The sequence below is a fragment of the Bos taurus genome, chromosome 5 (assembly GCF_002263795.3).
Source record: "Bos taurus isolate L1 Dominette 01449 registration number 42190680 breed Hereford chromosome 5, ARS-UCD2.0, whole genome shotgun sequence".
NCBI classification, from domain to species: Eukaryota; Metazoa; Chordata; class Mammalia; order Artiodactyla; family Bovidae; genus Bos; species Bos taurus.
In genome coordinates this window covers 28014906-28042881 of record NC_037332.1, presented here as the reverse complement: position 1 = coordinate 28042881, position 27976 = coordinate 28014906, and the positions used below count along the sequence as shown (strand labels likewise).

Genomic DNA, 27976 nt, shown 5'->3' with positions numbered 1-27976 from the left:
CTCCCCCACCCCACACCCCTCACTCCGGCACGCCCCAGCCCGGTGGGGTTAAAGAAGACCCTTCACAAACAGAGGGGCCGGGAGTGGGCGGCAGCTCCCTGGGCCTCCTGGTGTGCCATCAATGTCCGAAACCGTACATTTTGTCCCACTCCACGAACGAGTCCAGGTCCTTGGGTGAGGCCCTAGGGCCCACCTTGGCCAGCGCTGCCTCCATGTCCTTATAGGAGATGGGGCGCTGCAAACCCGGCAGGCCTGCCCCGGCCGCCGCCTGCTGGCACAGCTGCCCCAGCTCGCCCCCAGAGAAGCCCTGGGTGCCCTGCACCAAGGCGGCCAGCTCCCGCTCGCTCAGCGCGCAGCCCTGCTGGGCCAGCGCCCGCTGCAGGATCTGCCCGCGGGCCGGGCCGTCGGGCAGCGTCACGTAGAAGCGGAGAGCGAAGCGCCGGCGGGTTGCCTCGTCCAGAGCCGCGGGCCGCGAAGTGGTGCCCACGACCAGCACGCCGTCGGCTCCCGCACCGCAGCCGCCGTCCAGACAGGCCAGGAGCGGCGCCTGCAGCGCGCCTGCGGCGGCCGTGCCGTCGTCCCGGACTGACAGCAGCGCGTCCAGCTCGCTGATGAGGAGTACCGCGGGCGGGCGGCAGCGCGCAGCCGCGAAGGCGGCCTGAAGGAGGCGCGCGCCTTCGGCAGCGCCCGGCGCGACCAGCGTACCTCCGCGCAGGCGCAGTAGTGTGGCGCCCAGTTGCGTCGCCAGGCAGCGGCCCAGCAGCGCTTTGCCAGCGCCCCGCGGTCCGAAGAGCAGCACGGTCCGCGGCGGACGCGGGCTGCCGGGGTAGGTGGGCGGCCTCAGCAATGGCCACACCAGCTCCTCCTCCAGCGCCGCCTTGAGCGCGCCCTGGCCCGCCACGTCCGCCCACTGCACCGGCGGTCCGCAGTCCACCATCTTGCTGGTCGCTAGCTCCAGAGCTCCCTGGTCCACACCTTTAGGAGGCTCTCCTGACGGCACCGCGAAGCCCCCGCGGGGAGCCGGCGCCGGGGCCCGCTCTGAAAACTTCTCAAAGGGCTCAAGCTGCGGGCCGTAGACGGGGGAGCCCAGGACTTTGAGAGGGACGCCACCAGCGTACTTGCCTGACGCCTCCTCCGCCGCTCCTGGCGGCTTCACCCGGAACCCATTGCCCCGACACTCGCCGTTGTCCGCGGCGGGGTAGGAGGTGCCGTCGGCCGCCGGGGCTTTGGCGGGCTCGAAGGCGTACTTGCGGTAGCGGCCTTCGGCTCCCTCGTCTGTAGCCTTGCGCTTCAGCGACACCCCGGCCTCCGTTACCCCCTGGAAACCGTAGGAGGCGGGTGACGGCCGGGGTGGGGCGGGCGTGGGCAGAGGCGTGGGCGCCGCCAGACCGGAGGTCAGGTAGGGGGCCGGGGGCGGAGCGGGCGGCGGCGGGAGGGCCCCGTAACCCGGCTGCGCGGCGTAGCCCCCTGCGGGGTAGTTGTACAGAGACCCAGAGGGGCCGTAGCCCGGCGGGGGCGGGGGCTGCAGGAGCGCGGCCGGGGGCGGCGGGGGCAGCGCGGCGCCTGTCTGCGCGCAGTAACCCGGCGCCAGGTACCCTGCTCCGTAGCCCGCCGCGTACTCCGGCGCCGCCGACGGGCCCCCGCACGCGTTGCCGGCGTAGAGGGGTTCAGGCAGGTTTCCGGCTAAAACCGGGGAACCGCCGAGACCCCCGGAGCCGCCCCCACCGCCCGACTTGGTTCCCGGGAGGCCCTCGTGGAGCGAGGCCAAGGGGTAAGGAGTCTCTGGTCCCGGCCAGGGTTCGGGGTCCCCCTTGGCGCCGTTGAGGAAGGCGGCGTCGCCGTAGCCGCCCAGGGTGGGGCGCTCGTAGGGCGAGTCCAGGACCCCCGAGTACTTCTCGGCGTAGCGCTTGAGGAGGTTGGAGGCCGTGAGGGCAGAGATGTCGTCGTGTGCCCAAGCATAGTGGCAGCGCTGGCGACCCCCAGGGGGCAACTCCAACTTGTGGGCCGGCGACGGGGTGGTGGAGGAGACGTCCAGGTGCTGCTCTGGCCACTGGTTGAGGGGCTGGGCGTGTTCCGGTGTCCAGTGCATCTTCGACAGAGCTGCAGGCAAGAGAAGCGGCTAGTGAGATCCTGAAGAGCCTCTAAGGACCCACCGACTGCCAGCCGCAGGCGGACCTTCTTAAACCATAGCTTGGGACAGGCTGGTTTTCCCGCATCTACCCACAGCTTTCCACCCTACCCGGGCCATCTTCAGGCACCAAAATCACCGTATTTGTCTTGTCCCACAATTAAAGTTGTCTGAAAATACTTCCCTCAGAACCAAGATGCATCTGAAAATGATGGTTTTTTGGGTCCTAACCTCACCTAGTGGAGAAGGAAATGGCAACCCATTCCAGTGTACTTGCCTGGAGAATCCCAGGGATGGGGGAGCCGGTGGGCTGCCGTCTATGGGGTCGCACAGAGTCCGACACGACTGAAGCGACTTAGCAGCAGCAACCTCACCTAGGCAATGACTATTGTTTTGTCCTGGTGCCTCCAGCCATGCACTCGAGGACACACGGTCCTCTCAGACCTACTGTAGTGAAGGATGGTGTCTGTGGCAGAGTCTCACTGTCCCTGGGAAACCCCAGAGGCTGACCCAGAAGCATCACTTCCTTTCCACGTGGTTTCTTGTATCTACCTGATGGAGTCAGAGCACCTGGGTTCCAGACCCAACTCTGCTCGTGATGGTTGCATACCCAGAGCAGGTGCTGCCACCTGCCTCGTTCCCAGAATGTTTCAGCACAATACAAAAAGGTTGTTTCGAATAAACATAAATGTCTTCTGGAGAAGATGGGACAAAGTTAGTGCCCATCGTAGAAATGGGATTTCCCTACTGGTACAGTGGCTAAGACTCGCAATGCAGGGGGTCCGAGTTCAGTCCCTGGTCAGGGAACTAAGTCTCACATATCCCACCTAAGAGATCGCATGCTTCAACAAAAGATCCCATTTGTGGCAATGAAGATCCTGTGTGTCACAACTAAGACCCAGCACAGCCAAATAAATAAAAGTGAATATTACAAAACAAAGTTGGTCACAAGTTTATCTGCACTTCCCAGGAACCAAATAATTCTGCAAAGTAAAACACACTATCATACTCAAAACAAGCAAAATATTCCTGGCATAGAGATCATAGAACTTTTTTTCATGGACCTCAGGAAATGGCCTCTTAGGTGGTCATGATATAAATACTGCAGAAGTATTTATTTCATACACTGTCCCTCAGCACCAGTCCAGGTATGGGCCAAACTGGTAAAAGGTATTCAAGGCCTGGGGAATGGCACTCTCCAGCTGTATGGCTCCAGTTCGTTTGCTTGATCTGAGAACAACAGCTCAAAGACTAAATGGGCACACGACATTCCAGACAGTTTTTGCTAATGATTATTTCTCAGTCCTAAGATTTTGATAAGCTTACAGGTCAATATTCTTGCTTCAACAGAATTTTACTGAGCACATACTAAAAGCTGTGCTAGGCATGAGAGCAGATTGAAAAGTGAATATGATGTTTCAGCCAGAAGAGATGACATCCTTTATGAGGTGGAAAACCAGAGGTGTGTGTCCAGAGTTCTAGGGCTCGGGGGAATGTATTGTGCCTAGTCGAGATGGCCTCGCCAGGGAGGGATGTCTTTACTGGAACTTAAAGGGTGAGAGGCCAAGTTGACCTGACAGGCTAGAGGATTCCAGCAATTCAAAGACTCGGAGCACAGTGCATTGAGGAAGCTAGGGCTAGAATAGCTCATATGTCCTCTTCCCCACCTCAAGATGCCTTACTGCCACCGTCTGAGAAACTGTGATAGTCAAAACAAATCTGTGTCTGTGATGATACCTGTGCCCCTTGAGAAGTAGGACTTACGTGCAGGGCATAACCTATATAACCATACACTGCAAGCCTCCGGGGAGTACCAAGAACTGCTGGGTCACCAGAACCCTGGCAGTGGGTATATGTGGGGGCGGTGGTACAAGAAGAGTTTGAAAATTATCAGATTGCTTCTCAGGCAATTGCCCTTACTTGTAGTAGCTTGACTGCACCACCTCTTACGACTGACCTGACGTCAATCTTTGAAAATAAAACCGTTTACCCTCATCCCCATGCCCTAGGGAAGGCGTGAGCCATAGATAGTAGAGCTTTAAAAGAGGTTTTTTGTTTTGGCTGCACTGCACAGCATGTGGGATCTTAGTTCCCCAATCAGGGATCCAGCCCACATCCCTTGCAATGGAAGCGCCCAGTCTTAACCACTGGACCACCAGGGATGTCCCAAAAGGGGAATTCTTAAGAGTTGTTTCACCTCCATCTGAGAGGTGCTCCTGGCCACCAGTGGCAAGAGAGCGAGCAGAGACAGCAGAACTGAGGGGAGGTGTTAGGAAGGCATGTGCGCAGCTCCTGCTGAGGGGCCTCCAGAGAATGGAGGCTTTACCTGATGTCAAAGGAGATAATTTCCTGGGACATCAGAAATTTCAAGCGGTTCCTGTTGCAGGGTCATATGTGGTGACATCAGAATTGTACAGATTGTGCTACGACATGGGCCCAGAACCTGTTTTATGTTGTTGTTGTTGTTGTTTTGTTCATTATCATGTATGCTTTGGCTCCTTAACATAGAGAAAAGAGAGAGCACTCTCCCTGAACTTGTTAACTGGGCATGCTGGAAGGAGAGGTGGTCCCTCCCAGGACAGACACAGACACAGCAAAGAAGATTCTGGGTCTGGGCTTGTTCACATGCATTTCCTTCACCACCTGCCAGATCTGCTGCTCCTCCTCACTGGCATCATGGGGTATCTTCCCAGCCCCTCTCACCAGCTCCTGCCCTGGCTGGCAGTGGTCTTCACTCAGGTCTGCACTCTCCAGACCGTGGTCTACACTGAATCTCTCCCACCTCAGCCCTTGTGGACTCCAGAAACCCACTACCTCTGGCCCTCTAAACCTGTCCTGCCAGTTCCACACCGGTCTATCTCATCTGCTCTGCACTCAGCCCGTTCTGAGGTTTCCCAGCCCCTGCAGCTCATCCTACCCACTTGATCTCTACCCTCAATCTGCTCAGACACAGGCCTGCTCCCAGGCAGTTCCCTTCCATTGTAGCTGGGGGCACGTCTCCATCACCTCGGGCCTTCTGTTTTCACATTTATCTATATCTGCATCCATTTTAGAGACTAGGAGGCCTGAGAGGTCTTTCAAGCTCAGCTCAACCTCTCCAGCCTAGGCTGGGACCTTGCTCCATTAATTAACTGTCCTTCCCCACTACCATGCCCTGGCTCTGCCCCCACAGCAAGCTTAACTTTTTCCCAGCTTCAAAAAAACTTCCTTGACCCTAAGCCCTCCACTGACTACCAGCCCATCTCTCTTGTCCTCCTCCTCCATTCTTCCCTGAAGCATCACCATCTACCTGCATGATACTATCTGCAGTGAGAGCAGCCAGAGCATGCTGTCTCCCTGTCCCAGCCCTCAGGCCAATTACAGCCCTCTCCTCACAGAGATGCGGGGGCCTTTCTGTTGTCTGCTTCCCACGGGAGCAGGAGGGATCTTCCCTGAAGAGGCACCCCACCTCCTCCCCAGGTTCATAGGGCATACTCCAGTCCCTGTATCAGCTGAGCTAGACATTAAGACACGCCCCAGGGACTTGAGGGAAAATGTGGGTTTCAAATCAGAGAACTGGATTTGAAATGAGGCTCTGACCCTTACAGCGTTAGGCTGGGCCGACTGCCGGATGTCACTGAAGCTCAATTTCTCCATCTGTTAAAAAACAGCATAACATTTGCCCTGCACAGTGACTATGAGGATTTAAAAAGATAAATATGGATTTCTCTGATGGGCCAGTGATTAAAGAATCTGCCTAGCAATGCAGGGGACAAGGGTTCGATCCCTGGTCAGGGAACTAAGATCCCACATCCCTTGGGGCAACTAAGCCCACACAGTGCAACTACTGAGCCCAACCACCACAGCTGGAGAGCCCAGATCTGACGTGGCCAAATAAATACAGAATCCTGAGTCAGGTACAAAGTAGTATGATAAATATTACAGTTAGAAACCTGAGCAGTGGCCCAACCTTGCTGAGTGAATCTGAACAAGTCACTTCCCCTTGAGGTTGGGGGAATGTGGAGAATGCTCTGTGAGGGAGGTTCCTTCCAGCTCTAATATACAGACTGGTCCTTATGCTGCTTCCCCACTGGGGGAGAGCCAGCCCCCACTCTGCTTTATGCACTATCTGGCATAGCCCTCATAAGAGCCTCATGAGAAATACTATTGTCTCAATCCCCATTTGGCAGGTGAAGCGACTGAGGTACAGAGAGACTGATACATCCTAAGGTCACCCAGCTTGTACCAAGGGGAGCAGGATTCAGACCCCAGCAGTGTAAGTACAGACCCCAGGCCCGTACTTCTTGGTTGCACTGGCTCCCTGGTCCAGTCCTTGGTACTCACAGCCAAAGAAGAGCCTGAGGCCGTGACACGGCCCAGCCTCCAAGGCCCATTACCTTGGCCCTATGGAAACATTTCTGTGTTTGCCCGGAAATGTGGCTACACCTCAAAGAGCTGCATGTTTACACTTCAAACCTGCAATCTTCTCCTGGGGGAGCCCCAGTCACCAGTGCCCCCACAGGCAGGAGAATGTGCATCCTCTCACTGCAAAGCAGCCCAAGGAGAGCTGTCCTTTCCCAGCACACTCGTCATCTGATAAGCATCCACACCCCTAGGCTGTGCAGACAGTTCCTTATTTGAGTCTTCTGCCTTCACTGGGGGTGGCTGGGGCTCTGTGGAGAAAATGTCACTTCAACTTTTTGTCTGTGGACCCTTGAAGGCTGAAATTCTGCGCGACTCCACACAGAGTCCAGTCCTAACTCATCAGTTCAGTTCAGTCACTCAGTTGTGTCTAACTTTGCAACCCCATGAATCGCAGCACGCCAGGCCTCCCTGTCCATCACAAACTCCCAGAGTTCACTCAAACTCATGTCCATCAAGTCAGTGATGCCATCCAGCCATCTCATCGTCTGTCGTCCCCTTCTCCTGCCCCCAGTCCCTCCCAGCATCAGAGTCTTTTCCAAGGAGTCAACTCGTTGCATGAGGTGGCCAAAGTACTGGAGTTTCAGCTTCAGCATCATTGCCTCCAAAGAAATCCCAGGGCTGATCTCCTTCAGAATGGACTGGTTGGATCTCCTTGCAGTCCAAGGGACTCTCAAGAGTCTTCTCCAACACCACAGTTCAAAAGCATCAATTCTTTAGCACTCAGCCTTCTTCACAGTCTAACTCTCACATCCATACATGACCACAGGAAAAACCATAGCCTTGACTAGACAGACCTTTGTTGGCAAAGTAATGTCTCTGCTTTTCAATATGCTATCTAGGCTGGTCATAACTTATCTTCCAAGGAGTAAGCGTCTTTTAATTTCATGGCTTCAGTCACTATCTGCAGTGATTTTGGGGCCCAAAAAAATAAAGTCTGACACTGTTTCCACTGTTTCCCCATCTATTTCCCATGAAGTGATGGGACCGAATGCCATGATCTTTGTTTTCTGAATGTTGAGCTTTAAGCCAACTTTTTCACTCTCCTCTTTCACTTTCATCAAGAGGCTTTTTAGTTCCTCTTCACTTTCTGCCATAAGGGTGGTGTCATCTGCATATCTGAGGTTATTGATATTTCTCCCGGCAATCTTGATTCCAGCTTGTGCTCCTTCCAGCTCAGCGTTTCTCATGTACTCTGCATATAAGTTAAATAAGCAGGGTGACAATATACAGCCTTGATGTACTCCTTTTCCTATTTGGAACCAGTCTGTTGTTCCATGTCCAGTTCTAACTGTTGCTTCCTGACCTGCATACAGGTTTCTCAAAAGGCAGGTCAGGTGGTCTGGTATTCCCATCTCTTTCAGAATTTTCCACAGTTTATTGTGATCCACACAGTCAAAGGCTTTGGCATATCAATAAAGCAGAAATAGATGTTTTTCTGGAACTCTCTTGCTTTTTCAATGATCCAGTGGATGTTGGCAATTTGAACTCTGGTTCCTCTGCCTTTTCTAAAACCAGCTTGAACATGTGGAAGTTCACGGTTCACGTATTGCTGAAGCCTGGCTTGGAGAATTTTGAGCATTACTTTACTAGCGTGTGAGATGAGTGCAATTGTGCGGTAGTTTGAGCATTCTTTGGCATTGCCTTTCTTTGGGATTGGAATGAAAACTGACCTTTTTCAGTCCTGTGGCCACTGCTGAGTTTTCCAGATTTGCTGGCATATTGAGTGCAGCACTTTCACAGCATCATCTTTCAGGATTTGAAATAGCTCAACTAGAATTCCATCACCTCCACTAGCTTTGCTCATAGTGATGCTTTCTAAGGCCCACTTCACATTCTAGAATGTCTGGCTCTAGGAGAGTGATCACACCATCGTGATTATCTGCGTCATGAAGATCTTTTTTGTACAGTTCTTCTGTGTATTCTTGCCACCTCTTCTTAATATCTTCTGCTTCTGTTAGGTCCATACCGTTTCTGTCCTTTATCGAGCCCATCTTTGCATGAAATGTTTCCTTGGTATCTCTAATTTTCTTGAAGAAATCTCTAGTCTTTCCCATTCTGTTATTTTCCTCTACTTCTTTCCATTGATCACTGAGGAAGGCTTTCTTATCTCTTCTTGATATTCTTTGGAACTCTGCATTCAGATGCTTATATCTTTCCTTTTCTCCTTTGCTTTTCGCTTCTCTTCTTTTCACAGCTATTTGTAAGGCCTCCCCAGACATAGGTGACCAATAAATAGTAACAGAAAGGATTGCTGGATGAAAGAGGAGGAAAGAATTCTATAAACCCTCCCCTCATTTGCAAGAAGTCTTCCAGGATCAAAGAGGGAGTGTCTGGGCCTTTACAAATGGCCAAGGCACTCAGTGCACTGATCTCAGCCCTCATGGGCCTCTCCCATCCCTTTGGACCAGGCCAAGGACACTGCATCAGGCCTGACACAGGTTGTGGTAGTGTGATTTACAATAAGAAATACATATTTAGGGTTTCCCTGGTGGCTCAGTGGTAAAGAATCCACCTGCCAATCAGGGATTGACACGGGTTCAGTCCCTGATCCGGGGGGTCCCACATGCCGCACAGCACCGAGGCCTGCTTGTCGCAACTATTGGGCCTGTGCTCTGGAACCCTCGAGCCACAACTACTGAGCTTGCGTGCTGCAGCAACTGAAACCTGCAAGCTCTAGGGCCTGTGCTCTGCAACAAGAGAAGCCTCCACAGTGAGAGGCCTGTGCATTGCAGCTGGAAGGCGGCCCCTGCTCACTGGACTAGAGAACAGCCCATGCAACAGTAAAGACCCAGCAGAGCCAAAAATAAATACTTTTTGAAAAGAAATATATATTTAGTCTTCATCCACTCCTCCTGGCTCACAGCTCTCCAAACCCTTGGAATTTCCTAAGCATAAGCGTGACAGGAGCATCCTTCATAATAATATTTGGTCTCTTGTCCTCAGTTCCTGAAATAGCTTCAGAGCAATAAAAATGAAATGAGTGTCTTGTTATTTATAAAAGCCCCCTTCAACCACACTTGAGTTTATATTAATGAGGGTTTTTGGAAAGCTCCTAGGAAACCTAAGGATGAAGGCTGATGGCAAGAGGAACTAGCCATGATTAGAGGGTTGGACCCTTCAGCCCCCAACACAGACACACTACCCCCCCACCTCCTGGGAAAAGGAGAGGGGCTGGAGGTTGAGCTCAATCACCAGTGGCCAATGGTTTAGTCACTAGATGGGGTTGGGAGAACTTCTGGGGAGGAGTGGTTGGGTGGCCGCTGGGAGAGGGCATAGAGGCTCTGGGCATCTTCCCACATGCCCGCCCTGTACATCTCTTCCATCTGGCTGCTTCTGACTTAAGCTGATAATCTAGTAAGTAAACTGGTTTCATGAGATCTGTGAGCCATTCTAGCAAATTCATCAATCCGAGAAGAGGGTCATAGGAACCTCTGATTTATGCCCATCAGTCAGAAGCACAGGTAACAGTCTGGATGTGTGACTGGCGCCTGAAGGGGGCAGTTTTGTGGGGCCCCCCTTACCCCTTGGGATCTGCCGCTACCACAAGGCCAGTTGTGTCAGGACTGAGTTAAATGTGTGGGACACCCTGCTGCTGTCCCAGAACGGGCTGGTGTGTGGAAAACCCTCACATCTGGTGTCAGAAGGGGAGCACCAAGGTAGAGGTGTGTAAGAGAAAGGGGCACCTGCAGGAGGAGTGTGTTTCTCCCTCACACAGGCCTCAAACGCTCCTCCGCCCCCACTGTGGCCTCAAGAGGCAGCAGATACCCTGAGCGGCCCCTGTGTGACCACTGGCAAGACACCTAACCTCGCCAAGCCTCACTTTTCTTCAGCTGTCAAGTGAGACCGTATAGATGGTAGACAGCAAACTTTCTCTCGCCAGGAACTTTTATACAGGCTGAGATGGAAGGGACGCCAATACACCCCTCCAGCTCCCTCAGAAGACCTGTAACACCCCTTCTCTTCGGTTCAGAGTTCCCTCAGCCACGGGGCTGGGGGCAGGGCCGGAAGGAGGGGCAGCTGTGCTGGGGCTCCAGGCGTGTGAGGACAAGGGCCTGTGTGGATGTCGCCTTCCTGGGCCAGCTCCTCGTGCTCCATTACCTCAGCCTGGGACAAAGGGGCTGGAGTGGAGAATCCTATTGTTGGGCCTCGTATGGAAATCTCATTAATCTACTCGCCACGGCTCCCACAGGCCTTTTGTCCTGGCTTTTTGTCTCCTGCTCACAACTGGTGCCCTGGGTGGTGGTGGTTGGGGGGGTGAGGGGGGTGTAATGGTTCTCTAGCTGCCGGCAGAGCTTGAAAGGGACTGTTTCCCCATCCACTGGGCCCTGACCCACCTTGTGCCAACCCCGTTACTGCAAGAGGAGAGGACAGGGAGGACACGCAGGGGACTCTGGAGGACAGGACGGGTTGCCTGCCTCGGCTCTTGTGCCCACCTCAGGAAGCTGTTCCCCAAGTCTGGTCAGAGTGCAGCCTCAGCACAGCTGGGCCCCCAGCACCCTGCCTTGGACACAAGGTAGGGCTCAAGAAGTGCTTAGGGGATGAACCAAAGGAGGCCTGAAAGGCAGCTACAGAACTCTGCGGCCCAGGGGCTGGAGCCCGTTTTCTGCAGGTTCACTGTCTTGCTCGCATCCAGCCAGAAAACACCTCCACATATTAATACCCTCAGAGTGCTGGCCACTGAGCAGCAGCTGTCAGAGGGGCAAAATGGATCGGACTGTGACCCTTCCTCGTGATTCTATCATCTAACAGGGAAGATAAGGTGAGCATGATCATGTCCATAGAAAGGAAGAGAAAAGAAAAGGAAGAAGGAAAGAAAGATGGATGAAGAGAAAGGAAAAGGAAGAAGGAAAGAAGGGAAGGAAGAGAAAGAAAGAAGGGGAGGGATTTCCCAGTAGTTAAGACTCCGCTTTCAATGCAGCGGGTGTGCGTTCCATCCCTTTTGGGGAACTAAGATCCCACATGCCCCAGGGTCAAAAAACCAAAACATAAAACAGAAACAATACTGTAACAAATTCAGTAAAGACTTTAAAAGCAGTTCACATACCAAAAAAAAAAAAAACAAAAAAAAACCTTAAAAAGAAAGAGAGGGAAAAGCAAGAAAGAAAAGAATCAATTCTGGAAGCAGTGGAGCCTATTTTTGGCGGTGGCAGGGGATCAGCAGCACCTAAAATGGGTCTCTGCAGGCAGAGAGCACTGGGGTGTGTCCTCGGCCGCTGGGCTGAGCAGGGAGTGCCAGCACGTCCCTGTCATCGCTTGCCGCAAACACCCCACCCACTGTGCTGTCGCTCAGTCGTGTCCAACTCTTTGTAACCGCATGGACTGTAGCCCCCCAGGGTCCTCTGTCCATGGGATTCTCCAGGCCAAGAACACTGGAGTGGGTAGCCATGCCCTCCTCCAGGGGATCTTCCCAACCCAGGCATCAAACCCAGGTCTCCCACACTGTAGGCCGAGCCGCCAGGGAAGCCCAACACCCCACCCAAGAAAATATAAAACTGAGTCCCAGGGTTTGGTCCCACTTGCCCAAACTCAGAAAGAGGGCCTCCTCCTTCTGGCCATTGGTTTCTACCCCCACAGGCTGTGGGAAGGCAAGGATATCAGTTGAGGAGCAGATCCCAGGGGAGCGGGAGTCCAGTCAGCAGATTTGAACACTCTCTTCCCAGTCCCCAAATTTGCTTCTTGGCTGGAGAATGGTGGAGAACTTGAAGCTGGGAAAGGGAGACAGGACGGCCTAGGGAGATGAGGAAGGGGATGCATGCCAGGAGGTCGCAATGGTTGGAGCCAAAAGAAACCTGGAAAACAGCCCTGCTTGCTCATTCTGGCCTACATTGCCTTGCTTACCCAAGGCCACCCACTGGAAAGCCTCCCTCTGCCAACCATCACTTTTCCATCTTTCAGGGCCTACGGCAGTCCCTTCCTCTTTGATGCATCCTCCTTGGCCACTCCAGTCCTAACTGACCCCTTGCCTTTTGGGGGAGCCAGAGAAAGTCCCTCCTGGCAACAAGAACAGAGATTGTTCTTCCTCTTGCTCCTGGATCCCATCCCTTTTCAAAGCTTGGACTGGGTTCCCTCCAGTCTCCCCTCTTCTGCGTGATCAATCTCCCCCTTTACCGCTCACCCTCTTCAGCCCACAAACAGGCTGCTCCTTCTCCCATCTCGGGGTCAAGGGAGCTCAAAAGAATCACTTGATCCTCTTCCAACTACATCCTATTGCTCTCTGCTTGCTTTCTACCAAAATAAAAAACAATTTAAAAGATACCTATACTACAATTTCTGATTCCTCCCTTCCCATTCTTACTTGAACCCCTTCCAACCAGTTTTCATACCCAGCACTCCAGCTGCCTGCATGCGTGTTGTTAAATCTGACAGTCTGAGGGCCAGTCCTCAGCTCAGCGGCACTGGACTTAGCTGATCACCCTTCCTTCCTGAAGTTTCTTCACTGGGTGCCCCACCCCGTCTCCTCCTTTATTTCTTTCATGCCCTCCTTTCACCCCCTCCCTTTTGAGCCTTGCTGAGCCCAAGGTTGTCTTGGATCCTTCTCTCCACATTAATTTCTTGGAGACCCCATCCAGGCTCATGGCCTTGACCACTGGCTCCAGCCTAGTTTTCCCTCACACACACCCTACTGGCATAGTCAAACTTCTCTCTGACCCTCCCACTTAAATGGGCACAACTGATATGTCCCAATCAAACTTCTGAGTTTCTCACTCCCTCACCCCAAGTCTTCCCCATCTCAGGAAATGGCAGCCTCATCGTTTCTAAGTGCTCAGGTCAGAAACTGTGGGGCTGTCTCTAACCCCTCTCTTTCACACCTCAGACCAGCAGATCAGACTGGCCCTGGCTTCCAAATCTCTCCAAACCACAACTACCTCTCACCCAGAGGATGGCAGCAGCCTGCCATCTCCCCTCCCACGCCCACCCTTGTCCCCCACTCTCCAGTCTCAACACGCAGCCACAGGACCTTTGAAAACATGTCTGAGCATGTCATTCTTCCACCTGGAAACTTCCAGAGTCTCCTACGTCACAGAGAGTAAAAGTCAGAGTCCTTCCAGTGGCCAACCTCATCCTTCCCATCCTCTTCCCTTCACCTCCAGTCCTCCCCTCCTGCCACTGTCCCTGGGGCCTCCCCTCCAAACACAGTGGCTTCCTCACTGCTCCCTCCACACTGGCTTTGCTCATACTCAGAGGCCCTGGCCTTGCTGCGCTTGGTGCTCTCGATACTATTTCCCCAGATATCCACACGACTCACCCTCCCTCACTCCAGGCCTCTGCTTAGCTGTCATCACAGCAGACCCAGACCCCCCAACTTGATGTTCTCTGTAGTACTCATCATAATCTGACCTACTTGTTGCTTTATCGTCTTTTACCCACTGGAAAGTTGCATGAAAGCAGGTACTTGGCTTTGTTCACTTCATTTCCCAAGAACCTAGGTCACTGCCAAGCACACAGTAAGTTCTTAATAGACTCTGTATAGTGGATGAACGGATGCCTGGATGGATAAATGCCTAGATAAATGAATGAATGGATGCCTGGATGAATAGATGGATGGATGGGTAGATGGATGGATGGATGGATAAATGAATGGATGGATGGATAAATGACCAAAGAGGCTTAAAAGTACCTCTGTGTCCAAATAAAGAAAAAAAATCCAGGTGACTAAATTTGAGCTCACACCAGCTATTCAGAGTAGCAAGAGGCAAAGCCAGGGAACTTATTCAGGAGCAGACAGGGGAATTTGTGTCTGTGAAAACCAGAGAAAATACCCAGCCCTGATCTGACTGGAGCTGAAGGGCACTCAGCCCAGCCCCCAGGGACCCCACCTGGCTTTCCCCCCCCCCAAAAAAATCTTCCTCCTTCTCTCTTTCCCCAGCCAGGCCTCTGAGAGGGGACAAAAGGGGCAATGGAATTCCCATCAAAGGCCACCGGACACATGGTAAAGAGATCAGGGCCCTTGGGATCCTGCTTCCTTGAGGTAGTAAGGCCTCCCCGCCAGTCTGGCTCCTCTCTGGGATGGGGCTGGCTGGGGTGGGGGGGGTGTGCTCTGGCCCTGGACTCCTCATATGTCAAATGCCAAACAGCAGGAGGCCAGCCAAGTGGCCCCCATCTGGGTTGTGTGTGTGCACATGCGCTGGGGGGAGGGGAGAGTGCAGAAATCCCTGCCTGTGTCCGCGGTCAGGGCCACAGACAAGCTATGACCATCTGTTGTGATCTTGAGAGGCCAGGCCAGGGGCCCAGCACCCTTGAGGGTAAACCTTCCCTCTCTACCAGCCTTTTAGTGTTTGCAAAGAATTTTTAATAACTGCCATTCAGTTTTATCCTCACAGCTTCCCTGCTAGATAGGCGCATTCTCCCCATTTTACAGAGGACAAAATGAAGGCTCAGAGAAGGGGGAGTGATTCTCCAAGGTCACAACAACTAGTAAGCAGGGAAGCTGGGACTCTCAGCCCATACTGCCAGCCCCTTCCTCTCCCAGCCTTGGCCAAGGTGTCTGGGCACCAAACACATGGCTAGGCTCTGAGGCACAACCCCCAGCCTGCTCCCCACTCCCTCTTCCAGGAAGCCTTCTAGGACTGACACCCCCAAGGAAGTTCTAAGATGCCTCAAAGTCTAGAGCTCTAGAAGCCACTCCTTTCTATTTCTGGGCTGTTGGTCTATCCCTGGGTACTGGGCCCTCTCATTGGCCAGGACCTCCTAAGGGTCATTCAGCTACCCACAGGAGCACATGATCCGCCCTGGGGTTGAGATCTCTGACAGACTGGGGAGAGGGCACTGCACACTGGGAAGAACCCTGCCTAAGGTCCACACAGGCAGGAAGGGCTCTGCACCCAGGAGCCTGGCTTCCATCTCTGAACACAGCCTCTAATCCTGTGCAGTCCACATCACAGCCGTTAGCCATGGGGAACTATTTAAATGTAAATTCATTAAAATATATTAATTAAATGAAATCATTTATTCTTACTATTATTTAAAAATTAAAATATATTATTAAAATGAAATGCAATTAAAAATTCAGTTCCTCAATAGTGCTCACCACACCCCAAGCACTCACTAGTCACATGGGGTGGTGGTACCCGCGAGCGTCCAGAAAGTTCCTCGGGACAGCACTGCTTTCATCCCAGCCAGGATCGGTTCTGCAGCTGGGGGGCTTCCCGCGATAGCTGGAGCCTCCGCCGGCTTCTCTTGAACTTGAATGGAGTCTCATTTCTTAGGGTCTCCAGGTAAGACATCCCTAGGACTTGGGACTCTGTTGCTCAGGACTCCAGCCTCCCCAGGAGCCAGGGAGGAAGGGCAGACAACTGACCAGACCAAGCACTCCTCGCCAGCCCAGCCTGTCCCGCCTGCCACCGGGAGAGGAGGGGCGGGCTGAGGAGGAGGAGAGGACGGAAGGACAGGGCAGTCTGTCATCTGGCCCTTCGGGCTGTGCCTCCTTCCCTCCCCCATCAGCGGCTCGACACCCATCCCCCTCCCCCACCATCCTCATCCTCATCAAATGCCATGGACAGATGGGGGCTGGCAGGGGAAAACCTGACCACAGGGAAAGCACTCTCCAGTGGCAACAGAGTCGGGGGGTCACAGCTGTGTCCCCCAAGGCCTGGTTAGTCCTTCAGGCCCGGCTTGTGTCAGCAGTGAGGGGAAGGGGGGATACTTAGGAATCCTAGGGGGAGATTTAGGAATCTGTAGATGCTAATTATTTGAGCACACACAACCCGTTAAAAACGCAGTCCATCTTGTGGTCACTCATCCATCCACCCACTCAGTGCACACTGAGTAAGTCCCACCACGTCAAGATGTAATAAGAGGATGTAAAGACAGACAGGTGGGCTCCCTAACCAGCTTGACCAGGTAGGCATGTGGCTTGTTCTGGACTTAATCCTTGTTGCAGGTTAGATGAAGATCCTTTGTCTCTGCCCAGTGGTCTGAGCAGGATGGACACCCCTCAAACCCCTCCCCTCAAACAGGCGCACAGCAAGCATGTGTGAGTGCACACACACGCACACACACACACATACACACATTCCCAGCTGCTGCCATGAACCTCCCTCCCATGGTCTCTCTGGCCAATCACGGCACTGAAGGGTAAGTCCCACTGTCCAGCGACCCCCAGAGAGTGTATTAGCACATTTGAACCGCTCAACCTGCAATGACAAAGCCTGGGGCTTTGGGAGGAGACACAGCAGGAGGGGATGGGGCCTGTGGGGAGCTGTCCTCCGTCCTCTCCCAGGGGAAAGCTCAGGACTAAATTAAGCATTCTGGGGCACAGAGGAATTTGGGGGCCCCAGCTCCAGCAGTGAATAAGCGATCCATAAAATCCCAATTTACACACTCACTGATCAAACAGCCCATCTACTCCCCTAGAAGGTTGGGCATGGCTCCCAGGCTTGCCTCACTCCTGCAGAAGGTCCTGGGGTGCAGGACCAGAGACACGGGGGCAGCCAGTGCTTTATCTGAGTAGCAGACTGAGTCCTACTCCCAGCTCCAATGAAGGGCATCTGTCCCCAGGGCTTGGGGACCACCCTGTACTCCCTGGGATCTGGCTGCCTTTGGGGGAGCTCCTCAGGTCTGCCCTCCATGAATGACAGCTCTTTTTCTCTCCTGAGCAGCCCCGGGGCCACTGGGGCTGATTTCAGCCTCATCACAGAGCTGCTGATCGCTTTTCCAGCTCTACTCTGCTGCCCGCCCCTTTCTTTGCGACAGCGCCTCCATCATGTTTTCTCTTACCCTCCTGACGGCTGGAGCTGCCGGGAGATGCTCAGAGCCCTTTCCTTCCAGCCACAAAATCTCACCCCTTCCCCGGGCTGGGAGATATCCAGAAACATGGGGCAGGGGACACTGGTTTCCTGTCCCCAGTTCATCTCCCTGGAGACACCAGGTAGGGAGAACTGGCCCAGTTATCACCCTTGCCCCTTCCTCTAAAGAAAACCCAGAGTGTCTCTACCTGCCTCAATTTTGTTTGCTTCACTTAGGCTGCCTGAAACTTCAGCAACAGAAAATCGTTCTGGTTAATAGGCATCCTCTTTTAAACCACCTACAGCTCTGGGAGGTTCCAGGGTATCAGTTGCTCGCCCCTCAGTGAAGGTCAGCAAAGCCGATGGGCTTCTTCCCAGGTCTGTGTGAGGCACCGTATTGAGCAAATAGAGTTTTCATGGAGGCCAAAGAAAGCGAATCTTTGGGGCTGTTAACTGCTTTAAGGACAGCACAGTCCACCCCACCACATGCCCTTCTCACTACTTGAGATGCTCTGGAGCAGGTTAAGGTGGACTTCAACTCCTGGGCCCTGGGGCAGGACAGAAAGGGAAGGAGGGCCCACCCTATGTATGTGTTTTCCAGGGCTGGAGGGTCAGGCTGTTATCTTCCAGAGGTCATTGCATCCTGGGCCATGGTCTTGGTCTTCATGATGTCATTGAGTACCCCCAACAGACTGCTAGGAGGGGATTATGGTGCAAGCCCCCTGGACAGCAGAACACACTCCTTCCCTTCCTTCTCCTTTTCTCACCGTCACTGGCTGCTTCCAGGGACCCTCAAATGCATCCTGGTCTCACTAGTGACTTGAGTTATTCAGGTATCTGGAGTGACCTGGGACTAGGGGAGGTCTCTGAGCCCAGGAGTCCATCTGTAAGTCACAGTCTCACCTCCTTCGGGGCTCAGATGATGGGGGGAGTGGGTCAGCCTCTGAGATGGGGGGTAGGGGTCTAAACCTCTGTTTCCTCCACTGTGAAACAGAGGACCCAGCATGTCCCAGCATGACCCAGGCCGGTGTGAAGGCAATGGAAGAAGAGTTGTGCTTCCAAGACCACCTGGAAGAGGGCCAGGGATGGGGGCGACACAGCAGGCGCTCCTCGGACTTGGATCCCAAGGGGGCTGGCCAAGTACTTCCACCTGGAAAAGGCGGGGTTGGGGAGGACCTCTGGCAGCAAAAGGAGTGGAACAAGGGGCCCCTTGGAGAGAAGTGCAGCCTCCCAGCTGGGCCCCTCACCGGGGGCGCGGCTACAGCCCTGCGGTGTGAGGCCCCTGGCTCCCCACTCTCGGTGTGACTGTGGGGGCGGGGGACTGAGTCCCAGACCAGAGCTTCCCTGGATGTCCTAGCCTCACCCCTGGCCCTGCTGCCCTGTGTCCTGGGGCACCTCTCACCTGCTCCTCCTCTGCCAATAAAGAGGGGAGCCCAAAGGCCCTGCTGTCTCTTCTGCCCTTTGTGCTACTTAGAAACTGCCTAGATAAGCCACATGCCCCTTCAGGTCCCTCTTGAGAGCCCTCCATGCCAGACCCAACTTCATCCTGAGCCATACTTTTCTTGTCCCTAGGCAGGCCTCTTGACCAGTTTTCAGTCATAGGCCCCTTGTGCAGCCTAGTAAACCCATGACCTATTCTCAAAATTACTTGTCAATGCATAAGATAAAAATACACAGAGAAAAAAAGGTTTAACTACGTATGGTGACATATGTTAGCTAGACTTACTGTGGTGACCATTTCTTCATATACACACACATCAAATCATTATGCTGTATACTTGAAACTAATACAGTGATCTATGTCGATTACACCTCAATTTTTAAAAAATGATACATGGGACTACTTTGTCTACTATACCGTAATAAAGCTGTAGGGGGTAGAAATTTTAAAAACATGGAACTACAAAGGGAACTAATAACATTAGAATACAGCTCCATTTATGAACTTCTCAAGGATCGTGGACCACGGGTCTCAGCCCAGCAGACAAAGGCCCCCCTGTCAAACCCCACCTCCTCCCCACAGCCTGGTTTAGGATCCAAAGTTGACTTGAGTCAGTTTGGGTGGCACGTGACCTCCAAAAAGCTTAAGTTTAAAGTCTGGGTGACCCCCACCTTTGGGGGCCCCATATATAGCCTCTCCACTCCTGCATAGGGGTCGGTGAGAGCAGATGCCCCCACCGCCTGGCCAGCAGTGGTAAGGGGGCAGGCCCAGGCAGCCCACCCTGGATTCCCCAGTGGCTGCCTCTGCCTGCTCCTTCTCCCTTCCCAGCCCTGGGGGAGCCAAGCTGAGTAACTCCAGCTATGCAGCCTGGCCGGTCTACCTGGGTGTGAGTGGGCAGGGCTGTCCTCAAGGGGGTGGCCCCGACACCTGCAGGGCCACAGGAACAGAGAGAGAAAGAAGAGTTGGGGTGGGGGGAATGGTGCTAGGCAAAGACCAGACAACCACGGCAACTCCTGTCTGTGCGTTTGAGATCCCAAGACAAGAGCCAAGCACTGCTGGAAGCACACTAGCTGCTGTAATCCTCACAACAATTCCCAGAGGAGGAAACTGAGGCACAGTTAATTTGTCAAGGTCACCAAGCTAGGACTTGGTGCCACTTTCCAGGGCAGTCTATCTGCAGAGGCTGCTCTGCCTCTCACTTGAGCAGCCGATGTTATTCTCATCTAACAGCTATGGAAACAGTATGTTGATTCCCACCACCCTCATCAGCCTCCCCTGCCCCTCTTTAGCCCCTCTTCCCTTGATCGCCCCCCCAGATTCAGCCACAAACCCACACTTTATCCATACTTTACTTTGGCACCAATAAGTCCTTGCAGGTCTGAAACCCCAGACCCTGGTTACAGCCCTAAGGAGAGGGATCAGAGAAGTAGGCAGCGAGCTGCAGCAGACCATGACTAGGGAATGGGGAGTGTTTACTTGGAGGGAGAGAGACTTCTGGGGATCAAATATTTCTGAATACCTAAGCCACCTCTGGGTGGCAGCTCTGTGCAGCCCCTCCCCTCCTGTCCCCCTTCCCACCATCCTCAAATGAGTTGAATTTGCCATGAAAGATTTGGGGCTTAATGTTAGCTGTCTGATAACATGTGGATTCTCTAAAAGTGATGAGCTCACCATCAGTAGAGGCATTCAACATGAGAGATTGTCTATTGGGAGGGGCACTTCCGGGCAGGTTGATGGGCTCCTTTGCAGTTTTTCTGGGTCATCCCCACTTAGATGTCTAATAGACACTGCAAACCTAGCAAGTCCAAAAACTGAACTCCTGGCCACCCTACCCCTATAAGACAGTTTCTACTCTCCCAACAAGGGGTTCAGGCCCCGAGACTCTGGCCTGAAGAGGGCTACAGTGTGGAAGACAGAGATGGGAGAACGGCCATCACACATAAGACAAAGTCCACTTCGAGAAGGAGCCCCTTCCTAGAGGGATGAGTGTCATTGGCCACCAATGGCTATTGTCCCTCTGAGGAGATGGATGGGAGGGGTGATACCCCTGATGGCCAGAGTTCCCTGGAGCCCCTCTGCCCTGACAGAAACCTTTGGGCAGACCGGGTTGGTGTGGAAGAACATGATGAGGTGGGGAGGTGTCATTTTTCAGTATAACCCAAATCTCACTAGTTTCTTTCCCCTGCTGGCCTGAAAGAACAACAAACACCTCAGACTCTCAAGCATCCAAGAGCCCAGTAGGCCAGCCAGCAGCAGGTGGACTCTCCCAGTTTCTTGCTGCTGCTGCTGCTAAGTCACTTCAGCTGTATCCGAGTCTGTGCAACCCCATAGACGGCAGCCCACCAGCCTCCACCATCCCTGGGATTCTCCAGGCAAGAACACTGGAATGGGTTGCCATTTTAATTCTCACTAAATTAGTACCTCTGTCACCTATGAAAGGCCCCCCTGGAGAAAAGAAGTCTCTCTGGGAGTCTGCTGATGATGCAAGGCCCTGCCGTGAAGGAACTGGTCTCTTGCCCAAGTCTCCCCTCAGCCCATCCTGAGGCCCATCCACCGCTCCCAGCTCAACCACGCTCCCTTCTATGCGGGGAAAACCAGGAGCATGGCTCTCAAAGCTCAGCCTGTCCTTTGGCCTGTCCACTGGTCCCTGACTGTCTTGTCACCTCCTTGAAAGTGGGATCACGTTAAAAATAGAGCTCACTGGAGGAAAGACTGAGTGAGTGAGTGACAGTCACTCAGTCGTGTCCAACTCTTTGCAACCCCATAGACCGACCGTAGCCCACCAGGCTCCTCTGTCCGTGGAATTCTCCAGGCAAGAATACTGGAGTGGGTTAACATTCCCTTCTCCAGGGGATCTTCCTGACCCAGGGATCAAACATGAGTCTCCCACATTGCAGGCAGATTCTTTACCGTCTGAGCCACCAGAGAAGTCTTGGATGAATGGCTACCCAGATAAAGTATTCAGGCCTGGCTCAGGGCCCTGCAGAGTGTATGGTGAGTGTGGCCGGGCTTCATGCAGAGGCCTGCAGCAAAGCGAACAGGGTCAGGGCTGCCTGCAGACGTGCTCTGCTCCTCCCAGGCCACACAGGAAGCGGAGGAGAGCTCTGGGAGATTTGAGGCATGATAGCCCCACTCAGGTGCACGGCGAGTGTGTGTGGAGTCTCAGGGGCCCAGGAATCCTGGCCCTGGCTGGGCACCCTTGGGAGCCTGGCTGATACACACCCAGGACCTGGCACAGTGCCAGGACCCAGCAGGTGTTTGACACAGGTTTGTTAAAGTAAAATGTAGTCTCTTTGTCATATCTTCCCTTCCATCTGCGATTGATTAATCCCAGCACCGGGCTGGGGTCAGGTGGCCTGGGTCTCCCAGACAGTGAGGGGAGCTGAAGGGACTCCAGAGGTAGCAGCCAAGCTGCTTCTCCTCTCACCCACTCCTGAGCCCCCTACTGCCTGGACTCAGCTTTGGAGAGAACTTCAAAGATGGCCAGGGCAAGCCCTGCCCTGGGCCAGAACTTTCACATACATGTCCTCTCTTTCTCCTTCCTCCTACGCTGGGAGGAGTTTCCCTGCATGGGTTCCGAGTCACTGAAAAGGTCACCAGAGGTAAGCATGTACTTCAGAGGCAAAGAGCACACTATGTGAAACCAAGGCCTCTATTACCTACAAACTCACTCACCAGTGTTCTTATTCCCCTTCTGCAAATGAAGATGTTGAGACACAGAGTATGTGACTTGTCCAGGCAATTAGACCTGTTTAGTGGCAGGGTTTGGTCAAAGCTATAGTTTTGCCAATAGCCACGTATGAATGTGAGACTTGGGCCATAAAGAAGGCTGAGCACCGAAGAATTGATGCTTTTGAACTGTGCTGTTGGAGAAGACTCTTGAGAGTCCTTTGGACAGCAAGGAGATCAAACCAGTCAATCCTAAGGGAAATCAGTCCTGAATATTCACTGGAAGGACTGATGCTGAAGCTCAAACTTCAATACTCTGGTCACCCGAAGAACTGACTCATTGGGAAAGACCCTGATGCTGGCAAAGACTGAAGGCAGGAGGAGAAGGGGACGACAGAGGATGAGATAGTTGGATGGCATCACTGACTTGATGGACATGAGTTTGAGCAAGCTCTGGGAGCCGGTGATGGACGGGGAAGCCTGGCGTGCCGCAGCCCATGGGGTCGCAAAGAGTTGGACACGACTGGCAGGATCACTGCAGCCCAGGGGTTGGGTTCTTGGGTGGGAGGCAAGAATGATCATCAGAAATTGGGGATGGAGCCTATGGAGGCTGGATTGAAGCCACTGACTAATGTGCCCATTCACTGAGAACTGTCCACCCCACCACCAGTCCCCAAGGTGAACTGCAAAGGCTGACTGCCCATGCCTCCTCAGTACTAAAGGAAAAGAGAGCAAGGCACCTGGGTGGCTCCATTGCAGTCCCTTCTTGACTGGCTCAAGCAGGAAAATGTCAACATCAGTAGTAATCAAAGACAGTCCCAACCCATGATGGTTTGACTTAAAACTTTTTGACTTTACAATGCTGTGATATTCATCCAGTAGAAACTATACTTTGAATTGTGGATGTTGATATTTTCCCAGATTAGTAATACACAGTAGGATCCTCTCCTGTGATGCCAGACAATGGCAATGAGGTGCAGCTCCCAGTCATTCATGCCATCTCAAGTGTAAACAAGTGATACACTCACAACCATTTTGCACCCATTAAGCCATTCTGTTTTTCACTTTCAGTACAGTCTTCAATAACTAACATGAGATACTGAACACTATAATAAAATACGTTTTGTGTTAGATGATTTTGCCCAACTTTAGGCTAACGTAAGTATTCCTGATCACCTGTAAGGTAGGCGAGGCTAAGCCATGATGTTCAGTAGGTTGTGCTGTGCTGTCGCTCAGTCGTGTCCAACTCTTCGAGACATCATGGACTGTAGCCCACTAAGCTCCTCTGTCCATGGGATTCTCCAGGCAAGGAGGGTTGTCATGCCCTCCTCCAAGGGATCTTCCAAACCCAGGGACTGAATCCAGGTCTCCCATGTTGCAGGTGGATTCTTTACCATCTGAGCTACCAGGGAAGCCTGTTCAGTAGGTTAGGTGTATTAAATGTGTTTTTGACCTAAAAATATTTTCAACTTACGATGCATTTATCAGGACATAACCCTATCATAAGTCAAGGAAGATCTGTATAACCCTGAGCACTGCATTTCTGACCAGACCCTCACAGGCCCATAGCTCCTGCCTCATTTAACTGTCACAAAAATGCTTATGAGGAGGGTGCCATAATTAGTTGCAATTCACAGATGAGATATAGAATAAGAGATATACACATAAGTTCTATGTGTTAGCTATGATTCATCAAGACACTTAAGAGAATGCTCAGAGAAGAGCTAGACTCTCCTGTCACTCATCCTTGGGATGAGTGGGTTCTGAAACAAAATAACCCCTGGACCTCCTCACTCCAGGTGACACACTCAGAGATGAGATGACTGGCCCATAGCCTGACCCAGGCAGGGTGAACCTTTTCCACTCAAAGGTGGGCCCAACAGTTCTATCCGATACCCCTGGTCTCTTGGCTCATCCTGTCCTCCTGCCATGGAGAAAGCACAGAGTGAAGAGCAAGAATGCTGGGCTCTAGGCCTCACTCTGCTCTCAGCCCTTCAGGGGCGTCTGGACTAGGGCAAGGGGTTCTTGAGGCACAGACCCCAAGGGGCTCAGGGGGTCCAAGAGCCTTTAAAGCAGAATGCAAAGTCTGGTGTCAATTGATAAAAGTGGATTTTTCTGGGGATGGCTTTTGTTGGTCCTTCTAAGGGGGTCTGTAAATCAAAAAAAGTTGTGAACCCAGGCCTGGTTGGGGTGGGGCCTGGTAATCTTGAAGATCCCTTCCATTCCTTCTTGGGCTATATGCATTTAAACAGAAACTCCACTCCTCTTTCAAGGCTAACTCAGCAGCCACTCTTGAATTTCTTGATTCTTCGACTGAAACACAAGGTGGGGACCCACACAGTCTGGCAGGGTCTCTCCTGCCTTCATCTTCCTTGCTAGCCTGCCAGCTCCCAAAAGGGAGCAGGGCCAGCCCAGGGCGAGATGGCAGAACACACCAGCATACCCCATGGTCAGTCCTGTGGGGCCTACTGAGCCCACAGCCTCTGTTCACTGGAAAGCAGAAGCTCTTGGTGTTCTGGACCACAGGTGTATCTGAACTCAGGTCCACCCCTCTCCTCAGCAACCCTGGAACTTCACTGAGCCATGCTCCCATGGGGAAACTAGTTTTCATTAAATCGGGTAGAGGAGCCAGCCAAGTCAAGAAGAAGTAAATTAAATAGAATGCACAGGGAGGATAAGGGAGATCAGCTTGTCCCCTGCAATCCCTGGCTGACCAATGGCGGGGGAGGGGGAAGCTGGGTTCCTAAGGGTCCAGCAACTGCAGCAGTAGGAGCCGGGGGTGGAGAGTGGGGGCAGTTCTGGCCCAGATAATAAGCAATTGTTAATGTGATCCATATGGATCCTGACTGGCCTCTCTGTTTAACAGGATGATAATGGCAGAGAAAGAATGCTGGTCTGTGGGGAAAGCAAGGGGCAAAGTCCTCCCGGACTTGGGGGGTGGGGGAGGGTTAGCCAGGAGGAGGAGGAAGAGACCCACCCAGGGACCTCCACCCACCCAGGAGCACAGAGCTATTTGCCTGGAAGGCCATGGTTTGCAGGCTGCCCTGGCGAAAATCCTTTTATTCAACCAACAAATATTTATGGAGCACCTACAAAGTGCCAAGCCCAGTGGGGATGGGGTGCAGGGAAGTATACGCCCCACCCCTGGCCTCCTGGAGGCAAAGCCTAGTGCCAACACAGCCTCCGAGGCTGAAGGGAGGCACAGGTGCAGGGCTAGGAGAACATGCAGGGAGGAGTGAGTGCCTAGAGCTGCGGGCTCTGGGGGAGGCTACATGGGGGAAGTGTGGCATCCGAGTCGGGCCTTGAAGAATGAGGAGGCTGTGGAGAGACAGGGACAATGGGAAGGCATTTGGCTGAGGGAACAGCAAGAGCAAAGGCAGAGAGGCGTGAAATTGCGTGGAGAGTCTGAGGTCTCTGCAATAAAGCGGCAGCCCAGGCAGGGGAGGGGAGGGGATTTTTGCTCCATAAAAAGCTGCGGCCATGGATGACCGAGAGCAAGGCTCTGAGAACACTACACTCGGATCGGGGCCCTCTCCTGCCCCGTTCCAGGCGGAGCACTGGACTTGTCCACTCACCTCATTCTCAGCCCACCCCACCCTTACACCATGGCCAGAAAAGGGCCTACACCCCGCAGGCCCTCGGAGACCAAACTCATCCATGTGTCTCTCAGACCTCCTCATCCCCTGAGGAGATGGGGGTCCCCCTGAAAAGTGGAGGTCACTGGGCCTCCCCCAGGAGCCACTCCACTGTCCCCACAGAGCTAATTCCCTTTGGCCCAAGATAACTTTCCTCAAGAAGACATTACTGGGAGGGCACAAGGGTCGCTCCGTACAGCCGTGGTTGCTGCGGACTCCCAAGGAATCGAGTGGAAATAAATGAAATGGCGTTAAACATGGGAGAGGGGGATTTACGAGGCCTGTCACCCGGCGGAGCGAGGCCTGCAGGCAAGCCCCGCCCCTTTCTCGCCCACCCCAGGAAGTCCGCCCCGCCCCCTGCCCCGCGGCTCGGGCAGCCGCCGGGTACCCGCGCGCGCCTAGGTGCCGCCGCGCTCAACCTCGAGCCGCCCAGCGCGTCAGTCCTCCCCGCCTACGGAGCAGCGGAGGACGGTGTTTGCACCCGGCTAGGAGCTCCGGGAGGGGGGCTCTGAGGAACCCCAGCCCGGCCGTTCCCAGGAGGATGCACCGGGGTTCAGGTTGGACTCGGGGAGGGTCTGGGGCTCCCTGTGCACGGTCAGAGTTCACTGGACCACCGCACCACCTGGCCCACTCCAGCAACTCCTCAGGGAAGGCTCTGGGCCCCCAGACCGAAAAGTTCTCCCGCCCCGCCGCAGCCCAGAGTGGGGTTCGAACTGGCTCCCCATTCCTTGCTGCCAAACCGAGGGCTGGAGTCCGCTTAGCCTCTGCAGCCCTGGCGGACGACAACGCAAACATTCTTCCGTCCTCTATTCTCCTCCAAATTAGGTATCCATGGAGACAGGGCCTAGCAGCCTGACAGCCTCACGGCCTAATCCTGATTTAGTGACCGTCCCTTTAACAGCCCACCCACCCCTCCGCTCCGGGCTCCTGGCTGCCGCTGGGCGCAGGCTCCAGGCCGCTTACACTCGCCCCCGCGCAGACCCCTTCCCAGGCCTTCTCCGCCCAAGAGGCCACCGGGACGGGAGGGGCCCAAGGAGGAGGCCTACATTTCCTGCGCACCTACTGTGTGCCCAACCCTAGCGGAGGACCTTCTACAGAGCGGGGTCCTTAGTAAGGGAATCTCTGTTTAGATCAAGAGAGGGCTCTCGGAGTGGGGAAGTTTAAAGGGCTCTAGAGAGAGAGCCGGGAGCTTAGAGGGTCTCCCTAGCAGCCTGTAGCCCAGGGGTAAAGGTAAGTGCGGCTTCCCTGACTCGGAGATGGGGGCTTTGCTCTCCCGGGCCAGAAGAGAAGAAAGGCAGCGGGTGGGCGTGAGAGACGCAGGGCCCCAAGTGGCCTCAGTCTCCTGTCACTGCCCCGTCACGATGCTGGGGAATCTCCGGGCCTGGAACCCAGTCCCCACCCCCCTCCCTCACACACAGGGGCCGCTGGACAAAGACCTGACGGAGTGGGAGGGGCCTCGGGCCGGCCTTCGGGCTCCGGACACTGGATCCTTCTGGGACCCGAACCCGCAAATTCTGGGTCCCCACCCCTCAATCCCGCAGGCTCCCCCCAGAGCCTGCCGCTCGCTACTGCTGCAGCCTCCGCACCAAAGGGGGCGGCGAAGAGGGTGCCCGTCGGCGGCTGAGAGGAGTGCCCCTTCCCTGTCCGCCCCCTCCCCCCGGGAAGTGACCCTCAGATCCCACGCACCCGCCCGGGTCTCTCGCTGGCCTTGCCCTTCGACCCCCGCCTCGTCGAACCCCGCGACCCGCAGCCCCCGCCCTCTCCGGCCCTCGCACTGCCCCGCGCCCGCGGACAAAGCTCCGGACACCCCGACCGAACGGTCACCACCCCCTGACCTCGGCCCGCCCGCGCGCTCCCGTGCCTGCCCCCGCCAGGCCCGCGGCCTCGTACCTCGGCATCCCGGCCGGGTCCTAGGTGAGTGTGCGCGGCCTGAGGGGGCGTCCGGCCCCGGGGCCGGGGCGCGGGCCGGGGGCGA

The 27976-nt window shown here is 54.2% G+C and overlaps 1 protein-coding gene across 4 annotated transcripts; it reads right to left on the bottom strand.

Moving 5' to 3' along the window:
- Positions 1-11: 11 nt before the first annotated feature.
- On the bottom strand, positions 12-27976 carry FIGNL2 (fidgetin like 2). Of its 4 annotated transcripts, none has more exons than XM_005206213.5 (2): positions 27892-27976; positions 12-2100 (listed from the first exon to the last, which is right to left on the bottom strand). In XM_005206213.5, exon 2 carries the CDS (start codon positions 2087-2089, stop codon positions 119-121), a length of 1971 nt encoding a protein of 656 aa, XP_005206270.1. In that variant the 5' UTR covers positions 2090-2100; positions 27892-27976; the 3' UTR covers positions 12-118. The 4 variants fall into 4 exon arrangements, with proteins under 4 accessions (XP_005206270.1, XP_005206269.1, XP_005206271.1 ...); XM_005206212.5 differs by lacking the exon at positions 27892-27976 and adding an exon at positions 23543-26319; XM_005206214.5 differs by lacking the exon at positions 27892-27976 and adding an exon at positions 15579-23533.

Coding starts and splice junctions, on each gene's coding strand:
- FIGNL2 (XM_005206213.5), bottom strand. CDS start 2,089: ATGCACTGGACACCGGAACACGCCCAGCCCCTCAACCAGTGGCCAGAG.